This window comes from Paralichthys olivaceus, chromosome 19, assembly GCF_024713975.1.
Source record: "Paralichthys olivaceus isolate ysfri-2021 chromosome 19, ASM2471397v2, whole genome shotgun sequence".
NCBI classification, from domain to species: Eukaryota; Metazoa; Chordata; class Actinopteri; order Pleuronectiformes; family Paralichthyidae; genus Paralichthys; species Paralichthys olivaceus.
Genome location: NC_091111.1, coordinates 6,035,168 through 6,056,714, shown reverse-complemented (window position 1 = coordinate 6,056,714; position 21,547 = coordinate 6,035,168). Strand labels below are relative to the sequence as shown.

The following is a 21,547-nucleotide window of genomic DNA, read 5'->3' as shown; positions in this document are numbered from 1 at the left end:
GCTGCTGTACATTTCATTTGCATACTCTGTGGTTTAAACACGATGCAGTAGGCACGGCTCAGGATACCAGATGTGGAGGAGTTTTACAGCAGTTTGAGCGTTTGTCGAACACATTGCTGCACATGAGGCAGATCAAAGTTACAGGTTCCCTGATATTTAGAAAAGCTGGATGAAAATTAAATCTGCAGTGAAACTGACTGCTCTTCTCCAACACCGTTTCAAAATCCAGATACAGTAACTTCTAAACCTCTCAAATGATACTGTTGGTTTTACAGATTCAGCCAGTAGTGAATGTACTGGCCCCACACATACTCACTCCGCCCACAATCTCAGAGTTTGTATTGTGGTACTTCTTTTTCCTTATTCTGAAAAAAACACATTACTAAACACTAACATTAAATGTATTTACTGATGTATCCTTATCAGCCATTGGCAGATGCAACAACAGAATGCACGGTCAAGTTGTGAAAAACTCACCAAGGGCAAAACCATAAATCAAATCTACTTTATCAACACATTCTCCCACTGGAAAATCCCAGGGGTTAAAGAAGTTGCTGAAAGCATCTGCTTATTTTCACAAAGTTTGGAGTCATCGGCTCTAGACAAAAAAGTCTGAAGGAATAGCCACCCCACTGTTTTTTTGCTCTCCTACCTGAAGTTCTGTATTACACCATTTTCTAAGGCCTTTGAGCCTATGTCCCAGTCCTGGAGGCTGTTTATAATCATAAAAGAAGTGGCTCAAATAATATTCTCATGTCAGTTTTATTCTTTTCTGGCTTTCTGGCTGTTATCTCATGGTCAGGATGAGTGCAACACATACAGTAAATAGCAGTGACATTTCATTGTTGACACATGGTTAGGGGGACTGTCAAGAAAAGAAAAGGAGATGTGGAATGTTGCATTTCCAAAAGAATCGGATGTATGATTATTTATTTGGTAAAGTAAAAGGCAACCCAGTGTTACTATACCTTAAGGAATGTGGTTACATTGACAAAAAAGGCAAAACTCATTCGTCATTGCTGCTCAGGGTTGGATGATTTACAAACACAAAGGGGCTTGGATGGAGTGAATTCACTTTGATGGAGTTCTGTGTGCCCAACAAGTAGCTTTCACTGAGTTTTGTGATGCATGAGTCAATAGCTAAGAAGCTGGATGGTGCAGAACTGCTTGCATGTGACAAAGCAACATTGTTCCAAAGTGACAGTTTATCTTGAAGAACAGTCACAGTTCAGTTTACTTTACTTACAAGATTTGAAGGTTTTTGCTCTCGCATGAGCTGAATCAACAGACGTAAGTTTGATCTAAGGGAGGAATCACTGCCTGCAGGTCACTTGTGGCTCTACCAAAAGTGAAAGATTTATTTGAGCAGGATGTTTTGGCATAAACCACCTGCAAAAAGCAGCATTATCATCAACATTATCATCACTACCATCTGACATCAGACAGACTAACGAGAAACAGTTCCATTGATCACATTAGAGAGGCAATAATTTAGAATGAATGATGTTAGAAACATGTAAATGGCCCTTGACAGGAAAAATGTTCCCTCCACTGTTCTGATGGGAAACACTCTTCACCTTTGCCCTCAAGTCACCACCTGGCTGTGCCCTGAATTATACTTTCTGGCCTAAGTGAGTCTCTGGCCAGGCGGCCATGTGTCTCCAAAGTGCCCTTTTGTTTGACACATGTGACCTTCTACTTGTCTCAAGCGCTGCTCTGGGTGCTCTAAACCTTCACATAAATCCAGCACTAAAAGTAACTGTGCACTGCAGAGGTGTCACCCTTTTATTTTTTCACCTCTGAGTCTGTTCACACCACTGGTTAAGGTTAATGTGCGGGTATTTATAGTTTGCAAATTGTTGTGTATGTGTGTGTTTATTTTTGCACACAGTGACCCATGTGTGCCCGTGTGTGTAGCTCCCCACTAAGCAGGAGCATTACACCCATAAATCATCACAAACTGTCACTTATTATAAATTCAACATCCGTCGGGTCAAATCCAGCCGCTTGGCTTCGAGTAATCCATTTTAAGGTAGCGTAAGCTCGTGGAGCGACTGACGAGGAATGCCGCTCTATGACTTTTACCGTCGGTGGGGTTAAGCCAACAACACCGTGGGAATGATGCAGTCACTGTGCTGTTCCTGGCCTAGAATACACCAAAAGTAGATAGTATAGTATGATGTCCATTGCAAAATCATCCTCAAATTGAATGTGCAGGGGCTTGTTTCGGATACCGATTGTATCTGTCACATGTTGATAAAGCTCTAGGGATTTACCTTATCCGTGTGTAAAGCCTATTCAATATGTCTTATGCACAAAACCGCTTACTGTTTCATACTGACGCTGCACCACCCCTTGTGATTTTTGATGTCCTGATAAATTCATTTCAGCCCGCTTATTGAGCACTGCAGAATATCTGGTAATCCCTGTGAACACACTGACCTCCTCTTGAGTTTCACTGTCTGCAAGGGATGTCATTCTTCAAAGTGCTTAGCACCAGTTCTTAAATCTGGAAGAGGAGATTAAGAATATTTGGTGTTTGACCTTGTTAGTAAACCACATGTCTATGGATACTAGTAAATGGTTTGTATTTATATTCTAGTCTTGATGACCATTCAAAGAGCTTCACAGTAGTTTGCCATTCATCCATTCACACAGTGCATCTATTAGCAGCACTTTTTGTTCTATGTGGGGCAATTCAGGGTCAGCATTTTGCCCAAGGACACTTCGGCATGCAGATGGGGAAGACTGAGATCAAACTGCCGACCTTTGTTTGGAGGATGACCGCTCTACCCCTCAGCCACAGCTGCCCACTAATGCTTCTGTGTAGACTAAACGCGACAGCTCCCCTAAAGTATAGCAAAAGTCTCTTTCGCCCCCTGGTGGCTGTCTGTAATTTAAGTCTCAAACCCTGTGTCCTGTATGTTAGTGGACGTGACATTGACCAAGCTCAAAAGTCAAATTACATGTTTTTCTCAAAGATCATTTCTGTCATTTTAGTTCAGTCTTATCACACATCAGTTTTAATTACCTCAACCAAAGTCATGATTGATAGTTGAGACTGACTCATGGGTCTATTGCATGTATAAACAGGAAGTTGACACTACTGCTCCATCACCACGATTATTACGACTTGGTCTCTGGCTTTGCACAAAATGGCAGCATTGATATATATTTTTGTGTGTGGATGTGTGTGCATGCGTCTCCAGAGAGTATTGTGCTAATGATTACTGCATATAATGTACACAGCCAGTAGTCTCATTGATTGCAGGCATTTCCTACTGCTGCTGGGTGTTTGTTTTTGTGTGCTCAGACACCTATATATACATATATATATATATACACAAAAAAGGAGAGAGAGAGACACACCTAAAACTTGTAAAAGTCTTTATCAATGTCCTTATCCTTGCTGTCAGGATGAGGATATGATTTTTGAACTTTAAAGGCTGACAGCAGTGTGTATGTGCGTGCGTGTGTGTGGCTGACAGGCATTCACACAAAACACCACAATGACAGTCAAGGCCCTTGTTGGTTTGTTTATCAAAACAAAGACTTGTCACTCTGTTAGGGGGAGAAAGAGATTAGATAATCCTGCTCAGCACAGCCAAGGCAAGTAAATAATGGGAGCACTGAGAGAGGAAAAATGGAGAGAGAGAAAACAGATTACCGAGTTTGAACAGGACTAAAGTGTGTGTGCCTGTGTGTGCGTGTGTGTGTGCATCCACAGTCAGAGCTTTCACTGGTCTACACCCCCTTTTTATACCCTAAACATTTGTGAAGCTTCTCCCTTAATAGCTTCCCTCCTCCTCCATCTTCTGCTTCAATTGGACTACTAATTATGTAAAGTGCGGCGCTTGCTGAAAAACACACAAATACACGCATGCACTCACATGCATAGACTGACAAGTAGCAGCGTAATTACCATCTGAAATGACATCCTCACTGCTGCTGATCTCTCACTTAAGAATTATCAAGTTGCAGCGGCTGCTGTACATGCCACTCTGTGTGTGTCCATATGTGTGTTTCATGGATGTAATGTTGCGTCCATATAATTGTGAAGGCACTTACACTGTGATTACATGGAGTGCAATCTCATGCAGTATCTTGCTGAGGCTCATTATTAGCTTTTCATTAGCTATGAATCGCTATAATCAGACCAGCAGCCTTCACCATTTCCAGAGATTGATGTTTAATTTTACAGAAATATGAAGTGATGTCTCGCTCAGCTGCTTCTACATCTTCACACCTCTGACTAGTGAAGTTTTGCATAATACTGTGACTATGACTGTTAGGTCTGAGATACCTAAAATGAAATTTAGAGGTCATACAACACAAGTTTATACAATCTCTTCACCTCAACAACCATGTTCAGTGATGAAAGGATGGGACATGGGCCAAGAAGGAACCCATTACATTGTGGCAGAGCCAGGAATTTGTTTCCTCACTTTCTTTAACATTGTAATACAGGATGTTTTTGACATATCCCAGATTTCCCAGGGAATAATTAATGGAACTCAACAGGGATAAAAAGAAGCACATTTAGGGAACTGATATCTTTGAGTGTATTCAGCGTAACATTCGTATGTGGCTTAATTCATTTTAAGGGGACTTTTGGGCCTTGGCAGAGGTATATATAATCTACCGAGTGCCATTCTACATTTTGTAGTTTTTGCCATCACTGCTGTTGGTAATAATAGCATTGTAAATACAAAGTTAGTTAGCGAGATCTAGTAACCGACTATATTGGATGAGAAGAAATAAAACTGGGTTAAAGAAATAGATTGAGATTTTGGATTTGCCTCCTTTGACAAAATCCCTTAAGTTTATGTGATTTTTTGATCTTACTGTTGCATTAAGACTTTTGATTGAGTCACTACCAGTAAATTAACATTTTTGGTTTGGGTAGCAAGATGTTGACATTTCCATCTTGTGTCTGCTATTCTTGTTGTTGTAGAGTTTTATTATTGTTAATGGACTACTCGTCTAATTTATTTGGGCAGAAATACTGCACATTTGACACAGCGACAAGTGTTTGAAGCAGAGAAGTGATTCTGTCCCGTCAATCGTGACATTTCTAGAGAAGTATCTGCCCTAACCCTCAGTTGTTCTAAATAGACTGTGGTTGGCTGTTTTCAGAATAAACTAAGCCCTCTGTCTGTTTTGGTTTACAGCCACGAAAAGCCGAGAGAGTCATGCGGTGCGAATCAAATACATCGAACTGAAGTCAACCCAAAAAGCCCCTCTCCTTTCTAACACAATAAAAATCCATTTGACTATGACACAGCCGATCCCTGCTGAGAGTGATCAATGACAGTCAGACGTGATGGGGACCACTTTGCCTCCCAAAAGGATGATGTGCACCAAAACAGATCTCTGAAACTGGCTGCTACTATTCTGTGGCTTACTTGAAAAGCAACAGCAGTGTTGACGGTGGAACATCAAACAATGAAATTAAACCGATTCTTGAGGCTTTTTCATAACCTTAAACAGCTAAAACCAATAAAACCTGCAAATCAGTCCTAATGTGATTGATTTGTTTTTGGGAGATGAATGACATTTCAGGGCGGAGCAATGGTGCAGTAGTTGGCACTCACAGAAAGAAGGTTCCCGAGCCACACGGTCCACAGGGCCGCTACCGACAATCATGCTTCTTCAAGCAAACAACACAAGCCCAGACTCCACAGATTCCAATAATATCTTTCTTATCTTTCTGCGACCAACACTCACCGAAGCAGCCGAATAAGATAAAGATTATACTTCACATCAAAGACAAGTTTGAGTTTATTTCTTACCTCTGATGTTTTGACACGATAAGTTTTGTTTTAGTCCATAACTCTGGGAAACAACTCTAAGGTGTTTACTAGAGGTCCCTACTAAAACTTCTCTAACTTTGCTCTGCCTCACTTTATTAGCATATAATGTGGAACAGATAACACACTATGGATTGCAAGATGTTTTGGACTACAGCTGCATGATTTCATAGGGGATAGTCACTCTTAAAATGTAATATTTAGTTTGAAATTAAGTCTTTCAGTTTACATTACCAGTAAACATTCACCGGTTGCAAAGAAATCTGTTGAGTTCACCCTCACCAAAACTATGAGCATGTACAATGAGCAGTGCTCACTGGGGTTGGCCCATGCAACCCTCAAAGTTTAGGCCTATAGATAATGGATGAAATGCTAACATGCTAAGTAGGATTCACATTGTTGTGTATTTCTGCCACTTGTTGGCTCCAGATGTTTATTATTCTAACCTGTGGGGCAGGTCCCACACACTTACTTCCAAGTGTGTGCCAAGTCCTCTTAAACTCCAGAGTGGAAATTACACTTTGTATCACGGCATGCTTTTCGCCTCCTCCTCTTGTCTCTGAGTTTTTCTTAGCTGCAGATTGACTCTCCCCACGTTTTCGTTCTTCTTGTAGTGCGAGCCTGGGACCTGACCGGGCTCACAAATCAATATATGCCTCTGACAGTTTGGGGATCCATCTGTGAACCGCCCATGTTTTCTTTCTTGTTTGTTTTATGTGTGAGTGAGAGACAGAGCAAAGGAGACATGAAGAGGGACATAGCCAGCGCAATTTAAAATTGACTAGAACAATAGTGAGCCAAGGTTTCATTTTCCTCCAGGCTACAGTCGACAGCTTGTTCGTAGAATGGATTTTAGCCTGTAAAGCCACACAGACAAATAAGGGATTTTCTTTTTTTTAAGCAGGGCACGTTTTGGTGAGGTGAATGGTTCAGTGATCTCACATTACGGATTTGACATTTGAGCCAGCGACGTATAGCATTTGTCTCCCCCTACTGACAGGGAGAGTAATAACATTGTCAAATACAGAGAAATTCCCACAGCCCCTAAACAATAATCACCTCCACCACAGAGGATGTGTTTGTGTCTGCGTTTATTTATTTGTAAGTAAGCAGGATTACGCAAAAACTACTCAACCGATTTCCATTACATCTTGTGGACGGGTGGGGCATGACCCAAAGAAAAAGCCTTTACATTTTGGTGCAGATACAGGATATACATTTTCTTTTTTCACAGTCTTTAACCTTGCAAGACAGAGAATATGAACTCCACTCAGTGTCACTCTAGCTTATTAATTAGATAAATGAAATGCTACACCCATACCAAATATTTTACAAATGCCAACCAGTCCCTTCTCTTCTTTCAGATGCTCTCCACACCAGTGGTAATCCATGTTTGTCCTCACTGTTGATCCTCTTCCGTTTTCAACTGTAATCCTTCCTCTTTACGCTAAGTGTCTTTATCATCTGGAGCATCGCGCACTTTCGTCAGATTCCTCGTAGGTTTTCTGCCTTGGTTTCTTCCTTTCTTCCATTCCGGCAAACTTGGTTGTTGACGGGATTGTCACCACAGGCATCAGTTTCTGCTCTGCAGCACACTGCAAAGTAGAGAGATTTGCAAACAACCTGAAAAAAGTTTTTATTCAGTAAACCTCATGTAAAGAGGCAGAGGCAGGAGCGAGCAGTACGTGACATGTGACATTGCATCGTTTACAGGTACAACCCGTCTCTGGGGTCACGCTCACCTACAGCCTCAGCATTTCCCTGGATGCAGCCAAATGGTGGTGCATTTCAGAGGCCGGAGGGCTATTTTTTCTTTAAAAGCTGATGTGTCAAAACAGGTATTTCATGGTTGGATACCCTTTTAATCTGTCTCTCTCTCCCCATGAGGCTTCCAGTCTGCTGACAGCCCTACTCTCTTTCTTTGCCCTCATGAGCTCCGGCTCCCTCCTCCCTTTTCCACTAAGAAAGGTGCAGGATCCAGTCCAGTCCAGCTCGGCAGCCTTGAAACCTGCACGATCCACGTTTTCTTATTGTCTCTATCTAACTGCAAAACTGCTTGTCTTGCTCTAGTGTGTAAAGACAATTCTTTGTGTATGGCGTGAGAGCCAAAGTGATTTGACATTTCCAAAACAATTAGAGTAAAGACACCAACCAACAGCTTCAGAGGGGGGAGTGGAAAGGGAGGAAGTGGCATGATGATTTAATTTTCTGCACACTGAGCAGCGTGTGTGCACTACAGCAGCTTGAGCTCCCAGACACTCGGCTGTCAGTCGATGGATGATGAATACAGCTGCAACTGGGCATGTGGGACGTGTGTGTGTGTGTGTGTGTTGATAAAATATACAGGTGACATGCACACATGCAGCAGGTTCCAACTTTATATTCAGTTCACTGTGTGTGTGTGTGTGTGTGTGCTTCCATAGCACATGCTCTCTTTTATCTTATCTTATTGGAGGCTTCGGTAGCATTAACACAATCAGAAGGAGGTGAAGCATATGCATTAAAGAGCTTTGTCTTTATGCTGGTATGATGGTATCTGATATTTTTCACACACAGAAAAACAAATGCACACATACACATATTTGCATACACACACACACACACGCATATTCGCACACACACACATAATAGGCCCATTATCTGTGTTTAAATCACCATCACTAGTTAAACTCCTCTGTCTCTTCTCATCAGAGTCTTCGATCCTGTCTTACGACGGCAGCATGTACATGAAGGTGGTGATGCCGAATGTCATGCACACCGAGGCCGAGGACGTCTCCCTGCGTTTCATGTCCCAGCGGGCTTTTGGCCTGCTCATGGCCGCCACATCCCGCGAGTCAGCTGACACGCTGAGGCTCGAGCTGGACAGCGGGAGGGTGAAACTGACTGTCAACCTAGGTATCGTATAAACCGTCCCCGTCGGCTTTTCCTCACCTCGTATTTAAGAGGAATGTTTTTGTGCTTTCATTCTTTTTTATTTAAGGTCCAGACTTGATATCAGACCTAACACATACTAAATCTATTTTTTTTCTAGTTTGTCTTTGTAGTTGCATGCACTGTTTTTGACTTGCCTGGATTTTCTGCCTTGATGCTTAATTGTCTTTGTAGATTTTTGCATCCATCGATCTAACACTTAACAAAGTTATCATGCTCTGCTGTGCATCTTTTGAACAAATCATTGATCATTTTAGTAATGCCCATTATTTTGTAGAAATAGATTTCTCTAAAGACACAGCGTTTAATAGATTGCATAGTCCTCACACATACCTCAATTCAGATAGCAACATTCCAAATTATACTCAGCCATCTACTCAGAACTGCAGGTAAGAAGCGATCGTACATTTCAGTGTTTGCATTCTTCTCACATGGGTCTGTTCCTGTGCTCTTATTATTTGATTGTTTTTCTCATGGTAGCAGGTTCATGTTTCTCTCCGTACATTAGTAACCCTTGGTCTAGCTGGCATCTACCATGCCGTGTTCAAAGATGGCACTCACCCCTTCAAAGGCCCCGAGCCTGCGGCCCATCTGGCAAACAGCCCGATGCCACAGCACCCAGCGCGCCTGCAGATGGTGACATGGGTGGTGCATTTAAGTAGAGTGCAGGCCTTTATACCAGTGAGCCAAGAGTAGATACTCTTTTTTTCAAAGTCTGTGGGTACACATAAAACATCTGTAATTTGCATATTATCAAACCATTATACCAGGCTCCCAAAGCTGATAAAAACATGGACCAAGTCGAGTCCACATTTCATGTTTCTTAATGTGCAATGTGGTCTTTTTTTCAAACAGTTCCACTTGAAATTCTAAATAAATTTCCAATTCTAACATAATCGATTGAATTCTCGGAGCCTTATGTTCCTTGCGCAGGACCCCTCAGAGGGGGGTCTTCAGGCCTCTGTACGGTGTTGGTGCTGCGTGGCTCGAGGCAGTTTGCTCCCACTTTTCTGTTGCGGTTGACGGCACATGAGCAGCCTGGTCACATTTCAACCTGCACCTGCCAAACACAGGTTCCGTGTAAGGGTATGAGTGGAGATTTTTATACAGACCTCAGTTTTTAATGACGTATGATTTAAAATGTCTCAGTTTCACATTAATGCAGTATAATATTTTCAGCTCCAGTTGCTGGGTAGCAAAATCGATGTGACCATTGAATTGCAAAAGACCTTTTTGAAATTAATTTCAACATGCAAACTATAGAATAATAGTACCCAGACCTCTATTGACATGCATGTCCGATCAAATTCAACCGGACATCTATACAGTGATATTGACCAATATTGGCACAACATCATCATGGTAACATTGACCATCAGTCGCCAACCAAGCTAAAAATGGCCGCCGGCATCATGTGACCGTCCCCGGAAGGTGGCTTTTCTTGCTCTTGGATGTCTGCAGCTGTAACCTTGAAGGATGCGATTTCATCTGTCACTTATTCTCCCCTCCCCATCTAGACTGTGTCAGGATAAACTGTAACACCAGTAAGTCAACATTCTTCTTCTGCAGCCTTCTTCCTTCAGTCAATGTTTGATTGTAGCCTGTGTGCTAGATGTAAGGGGCAGGGGTGTGTGAATGCAGGGGACTGATAAGAGGATTTCTCAGATAAGACGTCATAGCCAGAGATCAAAGTTATGCAAATCTGACTTCATGTATATATCAAATGGCCCAATTTTTAAATTAATTCAGGCAACTAGTTCTTAATCTTTCCCTCTGTGCGCCTGTAGCGACTCCATTGGCTATATTGTTTTTCCAAATTATACTGTAATATATTGCCGTGTGTCTCACTTGCTTTGTGTTCTTGCCTTCCTTGATTAAACACATAATGCAGTATAGAGACCCGTAATGTGATAAACAGATGGTGTTAGCAGCCATGCTCTTACTCAGGAAAAATGACTCAGTTCTTTTTTACCATCTCAAGAAAAAGGGAGTAAAAAGAGTTAAGGGGTTTCAGTTCACCCCATCTTATTTAATTCACTGAAGATAGAAACTGTAGAGGCCTGTTAATATTGATAGTTGTCATTAGGTAATTAAGTTAAAATTCAAATAGAGATAATGATAATTCAACTAAGATTGAATTGATTTATATAGCGTCAATGGAAATCAATTTTTTGTCACTTAAATCTCATTCTTCAGTGAATGATTAATTCATCAAGTTAAGTCAAATTTGCACATTTGGATTGAAGTCACAATGCAGCGACTGCAACCTGTAAAACACGGTTATAAAGTGCTTTTTATATTCTCAAAAAACAAAACAATTTGATCTGTTTAAAGAATCTACACATGTGAATTGCTGTCTTTATGTTGCTTTTTTCAAGATCACACTGTTCACTAGAATTATTCAATATAAGTTTAGTAAAATCATATTTCTGGTCAGAAAATCAGTAACTAAACAATGTTTTCTGAGTTTAAAACCTCGGTTTAATATTATTAAGCAGATGCAGGACTCTTGCCTTTTGGTTAACATGGTGGGGCTAGACTGCCCCCTAGTGGTTAGTTGTCTGAATTACTCAACTCTAACCAATCTCTACAAGCACCATCAACTGCATTAAAAGCTGCAATAAAACTACATTTTGTGGTAATCTATCATTTGTAAATATATTTTAATCAGTCGGAATGGAGTAAAGGTTTAACTTGGAAGGATCATTCAAAAATAACGAGCAAGGCAGAGACACGCTATCATAAATGTTACAGATTTTTTCTGGATTGTTTGGGCTGAGTCATTGGTTGAGTCCTTGTATGAGTCACAGCAAGTGTTTATATCTATTTATATTTTTGCCGTCAGTTGTGATTTGTATTGTTTTCCTCTGCTGTCTGATCCAAACCAAATTTTTGTTTAATCCAACTATATCCAAATAAGAACATTTCAATTTGAGATAATATTTTTTGGACGACACATATTGTTAAGTATTTTCTGATCAGTTACCTTTTTGCTGTGAAAACATGGATTTGGTTTGTGTGTGTGTGTGCTTCCCCATCCCTTCACTAACTAACCCTCCTCTTCAGGCAAAGGCCCTGAGGTTCTTTTTGCTGGACAAAAGCTCAACGACAATGAGTGGCACTCTGTACGAGTAGTCCGCCGCGGTAAAACCTTCAAACTCACTGTGGATGACGACATGGCCGAAGGTATTTTACCCATGAACTGCTCACTGGCTGTTTTACTATATACATGATATGCATGCTTGATTCTTTTCTCTTCTTTTGACAGTGATTCAGTAAAGTAAATTTTACATAAAACCTTCTCATAACTAAAAGGGCACTAATGGAGCACATACATACACAAAGGATGATTGGCCACTTAATCACCATATTGCATGTACATGCATAAGTTGAGATACACTGATTCATAGATGATAGTCCTCTACATGTGCCTGATTATTTTCATAAAGTTCATTGCATTATTCTTTGATAGATCCTGATAGTGTCAAAGAAGCAAAGAAAACAACTACTTTGGTGGATATAAAAATGTAAACTGTCTCCATGCTGACAGATAATTAAAGGTCCATTGTTTAGAACCTGACCTATGAACAGCAATGGAATATAATATCTGTGATTACGTCCTAAATAGTATATAATAACCTAAAACTAAGGATCAACATGTTTTTTCATTACCTTAGAAACAACCGTAAATATTTACATAGGAACTGGGTCCTCTTTCACAGTCCTCCATCTTTCTACAGTAGCCCAGAGAAGACAAACCAAACACTAGCTGTAGTGTGAGATTGTGTGTGTTTAAATTTGTCTACACTTTTCCTACTCACTTGGAGACACAAGGGGGAGGGAATATTCAGTTGGTTTGCAGTGTGCAACCTCACCACTAGATGCCTCTAAATCCTACACACTGGCCTTTAGAGAGAATAGAAATACTGGCCTGATGAAACAATACATGTTCTGGTCTATAATGTCACCATTTCATAATAAGCTAATGAGTCTTTACACAGTATGTCACTTTTTACTTGACTGTAAGCTTGGGTGGGGTTATTGCATAATGTTAGATGAAGGCCAGGTTGCTTCTCCTCCCTCCTCTGTATCCCCCTCACCCCCTGGCTTCTTCTCTTTCTCTCTTCCCTCCTGCACCTCAGGCCAGATGGCGGGCGACCACACCCGTCTGGAGTTCAACAACGTGGAGACGGGTATTTTGACTGAGAGGCGCTTCGTTTCATCTGCTCCCTCCTCCTTCATTGGGCATCTTCAGGTATGAGGTGTAATATATTCATGAAGCAACAGATGCATGGTTACTGTATGTCGGCTAAAGTGTCAACAGGTGTATGTTTGTGAGGATGCATCTAATTTTAACATTAAAGGTACAGATTATCATCTAACTCTGTGTTCATTATGTGTGAATTCTATGATTGGATACGACTCAAAACACAAAATCCTATTAAGTCTAATCAAGTAAATTATGCTTCACAGTTTTTTTAACACCATCTGTCACCAACTCTCCCCACAGAGCCTGAAGTTTAACGGCATGCAGTACATCGACATGTGCAAGAACGGGGACATCGACTTCTGCGAGCTCAACGCCCGTTTTGGCATGCGCTTCATCATCGCTGACCCCGTGACCTTCAAGACCAAGGGCAGTTACCTGGGCTTGGCTACGCTGCAGGCCTATACCACAATGCACCTCTTCTTTCAGTTCAAAACCACGTCACCTGACGGTTTCATCGTCTTTAACAGCGGAGATGGGAATGACTTCATCGCCGTGGAATTGGTCAAAGGGTGAGTGAGACGCTGAAGGTGACTTGTTGATGTTTTAGTCCTTGGTTGTGTACAGAGACTATTATGTTATGATGCATTTAATATAGCAGCTCCGATAGTTGGTTTCTAAAGGCGTAATCAATCCTGGCCAACTGTTGATCCCAAAATGTGTTTCACCTTTTGTGAGCTTGTAAAAATTAAAACTTGTTGAAGTAAAGATTGTTTTCTTTCAGTTCAGAGTGATTGTTAGATTTTTCATACATCCTGTGACATTATCAGAAGAATGTAAACAGAAAGGATAAAGAGTTAATCGTCCATATGGTACTTTTACACACATGTATGCACCAGTATATACATAGTTCATGCCTGTTCCTCCTACAAGTAGTATTCATGTAGTATTCATGTTGTGGGGACTTAAATCTGTTTGGACAGTCACATTGAGGGAACTTGTTTTCCACATGGGGACAAAAAGCCTCAATAAAGTGAATCATTAAAGTTTAAGGTGAAGACATGGTTTAAGTTTAGGTCATGGTAAGGAGTAGGGTTAGTTAAGTAGCAACTATGGTTAACAGTCACTCATACACAAATGTAGCAGTGGCGACTCTGTGCCTCCTGTTATCTTCCAATGTGTGTGAGCACTGCGCGGCTTTGTGCTGAGTTTAACTTTGTTGAACGTTCTTTGCTTCGTGTATGTGTAACTGTGCCTCCAGGAAATGAATGAAAGGATTCTTTGCTTCTCTGCAGATTCTATCCTAGATTATCTCTTCCATTTAAACCAACATATACTCTGTCTCTTCATTTCTAACTCTTCTCTACTTTCCTCAGATTTCTTGTGTTTTCTAAATTAATTGCATTGCCGTTTCTTAACCAGTTATTTGCTTCAGGGCTGAGATCCTACATAGACACTGATTCATTTCTGCCTGAGATCTGCTGGTGCTTTCCAATAATGACATATTCAGGATTCACTTTTTCCCCATATTAAAAATACATCAAACATATTAAAGTACTCACTGACTGAATGCCCAAAATGATTTGTAAAACGGGTCGCAAGAAGGAAAAGTGTGAGTGGTTTGCTTTTATCTCCCCACTTTTCTCCAGTTATCTGACAATTCATTTTTGAAGATTTGGATTAATGAAGAATCTCGACAGTATCGTAACTAGCTACTAGTACCAGTAGTTTGTTGTTGTTTGGTGCTATTATAAGTGTCCATGTGAGAGTCTTCTGATGAAATCAGTCAGTCTGGGAGAATAAAATAAGACATGAATTACAAGTGCACACACACACACACACACACACACACACACACACACGAACACACACAAACAAACACGAACAAACAAACAAACCCTGATGTGTTCATCTCCTGCTTCGTTCATGCCAGGTTTATCCACTACGTGTTCGACCTGGGGAATGGGCCGAGTCTATTGAAGGGGAACAGTGACAACCCGCTGAACGACAACCAGTGGCACAACGTTGTCATCACGCGCGATGTCGCCAACACACACACTCTGAAGGTGGACTCAAAGTCAGTTACCCAGAATGTCAACGGAGCCAAGAACCTCGACCTCAAAGGTACCACCATCTTCATGATTGAGGCGAAAAAATATCATGCAGCCCGCTCAGCATCTCGACATACACACACAATACTTCATGCTCACCCCTTTGTTTTGTTTTGCTTCAGAGATTTTAACATTTTCCGTTATGAAATACCCTCATATCCTATGTTACAAAAAGCACTGTAATAAATAATCTCTTATACTTTTAGAGGTACATACATATTTAAATAAAAGCCACATTCGAACATTACATGAGGTCACAGTTCAGATGGTACTCACAATATGATTCCCATAGTACTACTATCAGTCATCGTACAATGATTTAGAGGTGGAGTTTAGGTAAATGAAGAAATGGAGGAACAGTACAGTGTACAAGTATTAGGGCCCATTAAATGAGAAATAAATGTCTGATTTCAAGACAGAAGTACTATTATGAAAAGAAAGTTGTAAGTTTACAAGAAAAACGTTGGTAAACTTGTAATATTTAAGAATATTTGAACACAGGCAAAATACTGATCATCTGATATTCCCCTGTAACACGTCTAGCCTAAAATGTTTTTATAAAGTTACCACAACTTTACTGTGGTAATATTCCAACTTTATTCCTTTAAATTTACGACTCACAAATATCAGAATTTCTTCACCGTGGCCCAGATGCTCTCTAAGAAAAGAAGTTATGATTAAATAGTTACTTTGAACTGAGGTTTGTTTCAAAATCAACAAATGTGCTCCGTTTGAAAGAAATTGTTCATTAGACATAATTCATCAGATTTCATAGTCGTATTTCATTGAGTGACTTTCATAGGATCCTCTCTGAATAAGCCTGATATCTTCATTTTATCACTAATGTGCCCCCTCCCTCCCCCCTCGTCTTCCTTCAGGTGACCTGTTCATCGGAGGTCTGGGACCCAACATGTACCAGAACCTCCCGAAGCTGGTGGTTTCCCGTGAGGGCTTCCAGGGCTGCTTGGCCTCAGTCGACCTGAACGGCCGCCTGCCAGACCTCATCAATGACGCCCTTTTCCGCAGCGGGCAGATTGAGCGTGGCTGTGAAGGTACAGATGGCCTGTAGCATAGAAGAATCATGACCTGCCTCATGAGATTTATTAGTCTAATTAGATTCTCTTCAGTGGCCCTTAAAGCCATCCGCTGGCATTGTTAATCCTAATCCTATTTTCTCTTTCTTCACCGGCCATTTGTCTCAGGATAGGTTTAAATTTGTCTTTAGTTTCTCTAATAAGGGCTTGTTAACTTTTTATGTTGCATAAACATATTATCAATTAGCGGAATTTATTAAAACCTAAAAATTAAAACAAATACAAGTGTTAAAAATACTTACACATATACGTTCAGGCCTAAGACCATTATTTAAAAATGTATGATATTTTTTATTCAACCTCTCAATGATGCTGGGTTGCTCCTCGAGATGTTTTCCCCTCTACATACTTTGAAATTACCTTCTCAAGACAAACAACCTAGTTTCCAGATCAGAATATAAAAACTTTGCTCACGTGGCATTTGTGCAGCGATATCATTTATTTAGCCTCTTTATTATTGTTTTTTAATGACACATCACATTTACCTTGAAGTTGGTTCCATCCATGTTAGATATTCTGCTATATTCTCACACCAAAACTCTTTGGACCAATTTAGGGCTTAGTAGATTATTATTTTGCCCATTTAAATGTTAATTATGTTTCCAAAAATATGATGGTCCCTATGTATGGTGCATGCCCTCCTGTAGGGGGCAGTAGAAGATTAAGATAAGAAGCTTTCATGAAGAACACGCTTCATATTTAAAGCCAAACACATCTGTATATGAAGAAGATGCCACTATATATGAGCTGACACATCAGCTGACCCCCCACTAACAAATCAGCAGCCTATATTACACTCTGTGTAGGTGTTCAGACGTCTAACAATGCTGGTCCCTCACTAACCTTTCCTCGTTTTCCGCTCTCTGCTCTGTTCTGTTTGTTACTTTTTTCTTTCTGCGCTAACAAAGTTGGTTTCACCAAAGCCGACCTGCAAGGTAGAGGGTTAACTCCACCTCTCTCGGAGGCCTGCCTGCCTGAAAGTCTGCTGTGTGCAATGCATCGTGGGTGTCGCCATGGAAATGTTGTCCCGCTGGTGCCTGCAGAGGGGACTTGCTCTCTGAAAAGAAAAACGAATGCGGGGAAGAACAAAAAGAGAGCGAGACAGAGAGGACAGGCAGGAATAACAAGTGATCAAGCAACAAAAGGAGATGTTAGTGTATTTTTATAGACACACTCACACACCCACACATAAATAGACATATTCCAAGTCATAAATGTATACGTCGACATAGACATGGATATAGACAAAAACATATGCATATACATAGATGTAGATACAGACATATATATACATTGACATAGATATGACCATTAACACAGAGAACATTGATTTGTATGTGTTAGCCGGTTACATTAATGGAATTTACAACACATTTTAATTCTGTCCTTAAGTTCTAAGTCTAACTACCAGCCTAGGCAATGGGCCATACTTACACACTAGTTGCAAATACTTTTACACAGTATGATTAATGACAGTGAACAGATCAGGTCAGATAAGTGACATTCACATAGAGATATGTGGCAGTCATGCAGATCATCTAAAAGCAGAGGCGGACAAGAAGAGTTCTGTGTTCTCTGTATAAAAATGTCAGTCGAGGTGACAGAAAGAAGCTGTCACTGCACATCCAAACCCTGTCAGACCTCTGTCTCTCTCTCTTTTTTCATCTTCTCTCAACAACCCATCATGTTTGCTACTCTTCACAAATGAGGGTTTTTCAGAGAGCGAGCTGCCTCCTGCTGCAACACTAAAAAATACGGTGAAATGCTCCGTTGCCTGCATAAAAAAACGAGTGACCATGTGTGTGCATACAGACATGAGATTCACACCTTTACCATATAGGGAAACATGTATGATCACTTCATGGGGGGGGTGCCTGGTCGACCACCATTACTATACATTACACAGTAAATGCACTTTCAGCTGGCAAACTTCTAGTGTCTCCCCTTCATGTTGTCTTGCACAAGACAATTGCTCTTAAACACAGTTTACTTGCACTTGTCTGCCATTTATTTGGACTGTTAATTTAATTTCACCTTCTTTCATTTCGTTTGTTTCTTACGTGGTGATCAGAAGGATTTCTGTCGAGGGTTGACAACCCTCATGTCTGTCTAGACGGGGGGAATGTTTATCTTGTTATCTATGCTGTGCACTTGTCCTTCTCTGCATTGCCTCTTGGTAAAAGTATTCAAAAGGAAGAGCTATGTGTGGTGCCGAGGAACAGCAAACACACATCCAGTTTGACTTTGAATACACTCCTACCCATTAGGATATGCACTACATGTTCTCAAGTGCTCTTTGTTTTTCTCTTCACCTCCGCTCATGAATTCTGTCTTTCGAGTGTGTCTAGTGTTTACCGTCTTCACAGTGAAGTCAATGTTTGGGAAGCTTATTATTGCCAAGGCCACTTTAACGTCTTTTTTTTTAAAAAGGGTTATTTTGAAGATGTTTTTATTTATCCATGAGTCATTTGTTAAAATGTTCTATGTCTTGTCTTGCTTGTTCATAGAGGGAATGCAGCGTTCTAAGTTTTACTCTGTTAAAACTTTATCTTAAACATGTTGGAATGATGAAATATTGCATGCGAGTCCACCTCCACGCACTCTCAAAAAAGAACAAACTGAAGGGATGTTGACGGTGTCATCACATCAGCCAGGCTGGGGCCCAATTCAGCTGCAGTGATGTGATCTTAAACGCACATCAGAGGCCAGCTGCCATCCCTGCGCTGAAGTTTCGCAGTAATTAATTCAGGGCACATGCCGACGTTCCCACCGCTTGAGTGCGGTTGATCCTGCAAAAGCCTGGTGCCTCCTCTTCGTCTTGGAAGCGCCATGCTTTACCCAGCATGAAACAGGATTCCCCAGACTGTTTTGAAGTGTGTTGTACTCCATGTCAGGCTCCCTGTGGTGGCACAGTTTGCTCCTTGTTCTTTCTTCTAGGCCCACATGCTGTATATCTATCCCTCCAGTGCATATCTTCTGCATGGGTCCTGCATTGTTAAGGCTCAGAAGTGTCTCTTATTGTTGCTTGACTGTGCTCCCTGTGGTATCTCTTTCTTCCTTCCTTTCCCCTCTCTCTCTGTCTCTCTCTCCGTCCCACCTTTTCCCAGGCCCAAGTACGACCTGCCAGGAGGACTCGTGCGCCAACATGGGTGTGTGTATCCAGCAGTGGGAGAACTTCACTTGTGACTGCTCCATGACGTCTTACACCGGGACTCACTGCAATGACCGTGAGTACTGCTGAACCTTAAGATCCACCATTTTTGGATGGAGTTTTGGGAAAACTGAGAAAGTTGCTCACAATAGCTGAGGTGCATTAAGGGAAATGTTGGATGTGTTTTTGCAGCTTGCCCAAAGGAGGGGCAAAACAAGATATCTTGACCTCTGTTGCAAATGTTCCCTTTATGAATATTCAGTATAAAATTGGCTTCTTTAACGTGTGCAATCCGTCAACACACACAGTTGCATTACACTCACATTACATAACAATATCCTGCGTAAAGAAGTGCATCTATATATATCATTCAAATAATATGCATGAAAATGACACACACACCCATTTACATACAAATTCAAATCCATGCCCACCTAAATTGGATTTACCCATCAACACTGAGTCCCGTATCCTTGACTCAAGGACTCCGCGCCCGTTCGACTCGTGTGTCCGTTAAGCCTTTGCCAGATTTGCTGCATGAAAGTGGTGCTGAAAGCTTCATGTGATCTTTAAATGAAGCCACTGAGAGATGCCGCCAATTGTCGCTAACAGGTTTGCTTGATGTTCTGAGCGTTCACATTTTGAGCTTTGCAGTGAACGACTGTGACTGATGATGTGTAAAATATCTACTTCTGCCTCAGTCGTCCCTTCATGAACGCCCTTCAAATGGCTATTGTAGAAGTTGAAGAGTGACTTTGTGTGAGTGTGTGTGTGTAGAGATCTGTTATCCCCATGACGACAGGGGGACTTCCCCTCAGTAATCACGGTTGGCGGTCTTTCATTTAGCGGTTAATAGCGGGGGCATGCTGCTGCTGGGCCAGACTAATGAGGTGGTGGAGGCTGTTAGAATAGCTGCTCTCTGTGAGCGCTGGCATCCCCTAATCACGCAGACCTTTCTGACATTAGACCTGGCCGCTGTGTACGACTTCATATCTCACCCAATTTTCTATTTTTTCTCACGTCCCTTTTTTTTTTGGTGCTTTTCCTTCTCACTCTTATATTTCTCTCTCTCTGCAAAAGATCAGCTGGCGCAGTGGTTTCTGTGCAGAGCGAATGATCGACTCCAGTTCTCAATCAGTGATGGGAGCTGTGTGTTTATGTTTATTAGTGATTGGGAGCACTCATTAATTCACCTCCTGCTGCAGCATGGGATGAGTTAGAGTGACGTTTCATTGATTTCATATTGACATAGACATATTTCTTCTTGAAACACAAGAGCTCGGTAACTTATTTCACATCTTCATGACACTGAGGATTTAAGTCTTAGCTCTTCTTGTTTTGGAGATAGATGTTCATTAATATTGACTGGACTGTCCCAGCTTATAATAGCAGCGGTATTTCCCTAAATGGGAATTTTGTACTTTATTTTCTCTTTCTTTCTGTGCACTTTCAAGCAATTTCTTTTCATTTCCTGTGCGAGTAGCAGGAAAATAAATAACGGAAGCGAAATGGAAAAAGGATAAAGAGGCAAAGTCAAAGCAAACAGGCAGTTTGGTAACTTCACTGGAGTTTACACATCAGAAAGTGCACAGCACTAGAAATATAGTTAATTTCTCATGGATTGACCCAATCTTCTGATGTTGACTCTGATGGCAGCCTGTGGCCCTGTGGGGGGGGGCTTGGTGAGCTCAGCAGTGCAGTCTCACAGCACCAGGGGGCAGTAAATCCACAATCAAGACCGCACACTGTCCCTCCGTGCTGGGAGAAAATGAGATGCATTCCCCTGAGCAAGAAATCAGCTTTCCTGTTGTATGTCTCTCTCTTTCTTTATCTTTACCCCCCCCCCTTAAAAAAAAAAACAAAGGCCAATTTCTGTACTTATGGATCACAGAGACGATACTGAGAGATCTCCTAAATGATGCAAAATCCAGTGTAGTGCAGCACAATCACATTACCAACAGTTTTATTCCTCGATTGGAGTAGCTTGATCAAAATGAAATCGGTGAAGACTGGTTCTGCCCTGCATGTGCTTGCGTGTGTTCTGTGACTGCCTCTTATTCACTGAGCCCAGGGCTGAGAGAGAGATTCTAATTAACAATGTGAGAGTGGAGCTTCTTCCTCTGTTTCTCTCTGCACCCCCCCATTACTGATATTTGCTGCCAGCTATCAGATAGAGGGAGGCCTCTATCTGATAGCTGGCAGCAAATATCAGTAATTGTCTTCCCTCTCTGACTCGCTCTCTA

The 21,547-nt window shown here is 41.3% G+C and overlaps 1 protein-coding gene across 16 annotated transcripts in view; it reads left to right on the top strand.

Annotated features, from left to right (window-relative positions):
* The window catches only part of nrxn3b (neurexin 3b), a 269,160-nt gene that overhangs the window by 96,863 nt on the left and 150,750 nt on the right, over window positions 1-21,547 (top strand). For 10 of the 16 annotated variants that reach the window (XR_011239243.1, XM_069514504.1, XM_069514506.1 and 7 more), the window contains 9 exons: window positions 8,502-8,705; window positions 10,259-10,285; window positions 11,808-11,927; window positions 12,884-12,996; window positions 13,252-13,520; window positions 14,882-15,072; window positions 15,938-16,111; window positions 17,062-17,088; window positions 19,261-19,380. Coding sequence is in view for 14 of the 16 variants with exons in the window: in XM_069514504.1 (XP_069370605.1) it covers window positions 8,502-8,705; window positions 10,259-10,285; window positions 11,808-11,927; window positions 12,884-12,996; window positions 13,252-13,520; window positions 14,882-15,072; window positions 15,938-16,111; window positions 17,062-17,088; window positions 19,261-19,380 (1,245 nt within the window). In the remaining 2 variants the exon portion in view is untranslated. The remainder of the gene's footprint in view (window positions 1-8,501; window positions 8,706-10,258; window positions 10,286-11,807; window positions 11,928-12,883; window positions 12,997-13,251; window positions 13,521-14,881; window positions 15,073-15,937; window positions 16,112-17,061; window positions 17,089-19,260; window positions 19,381-21,547) is intronic. The other 6 variants (XM_069514505.1, XM_069514499.1, XM_069514503.1 and 3 more) reach the window with 3 other exon arrangements.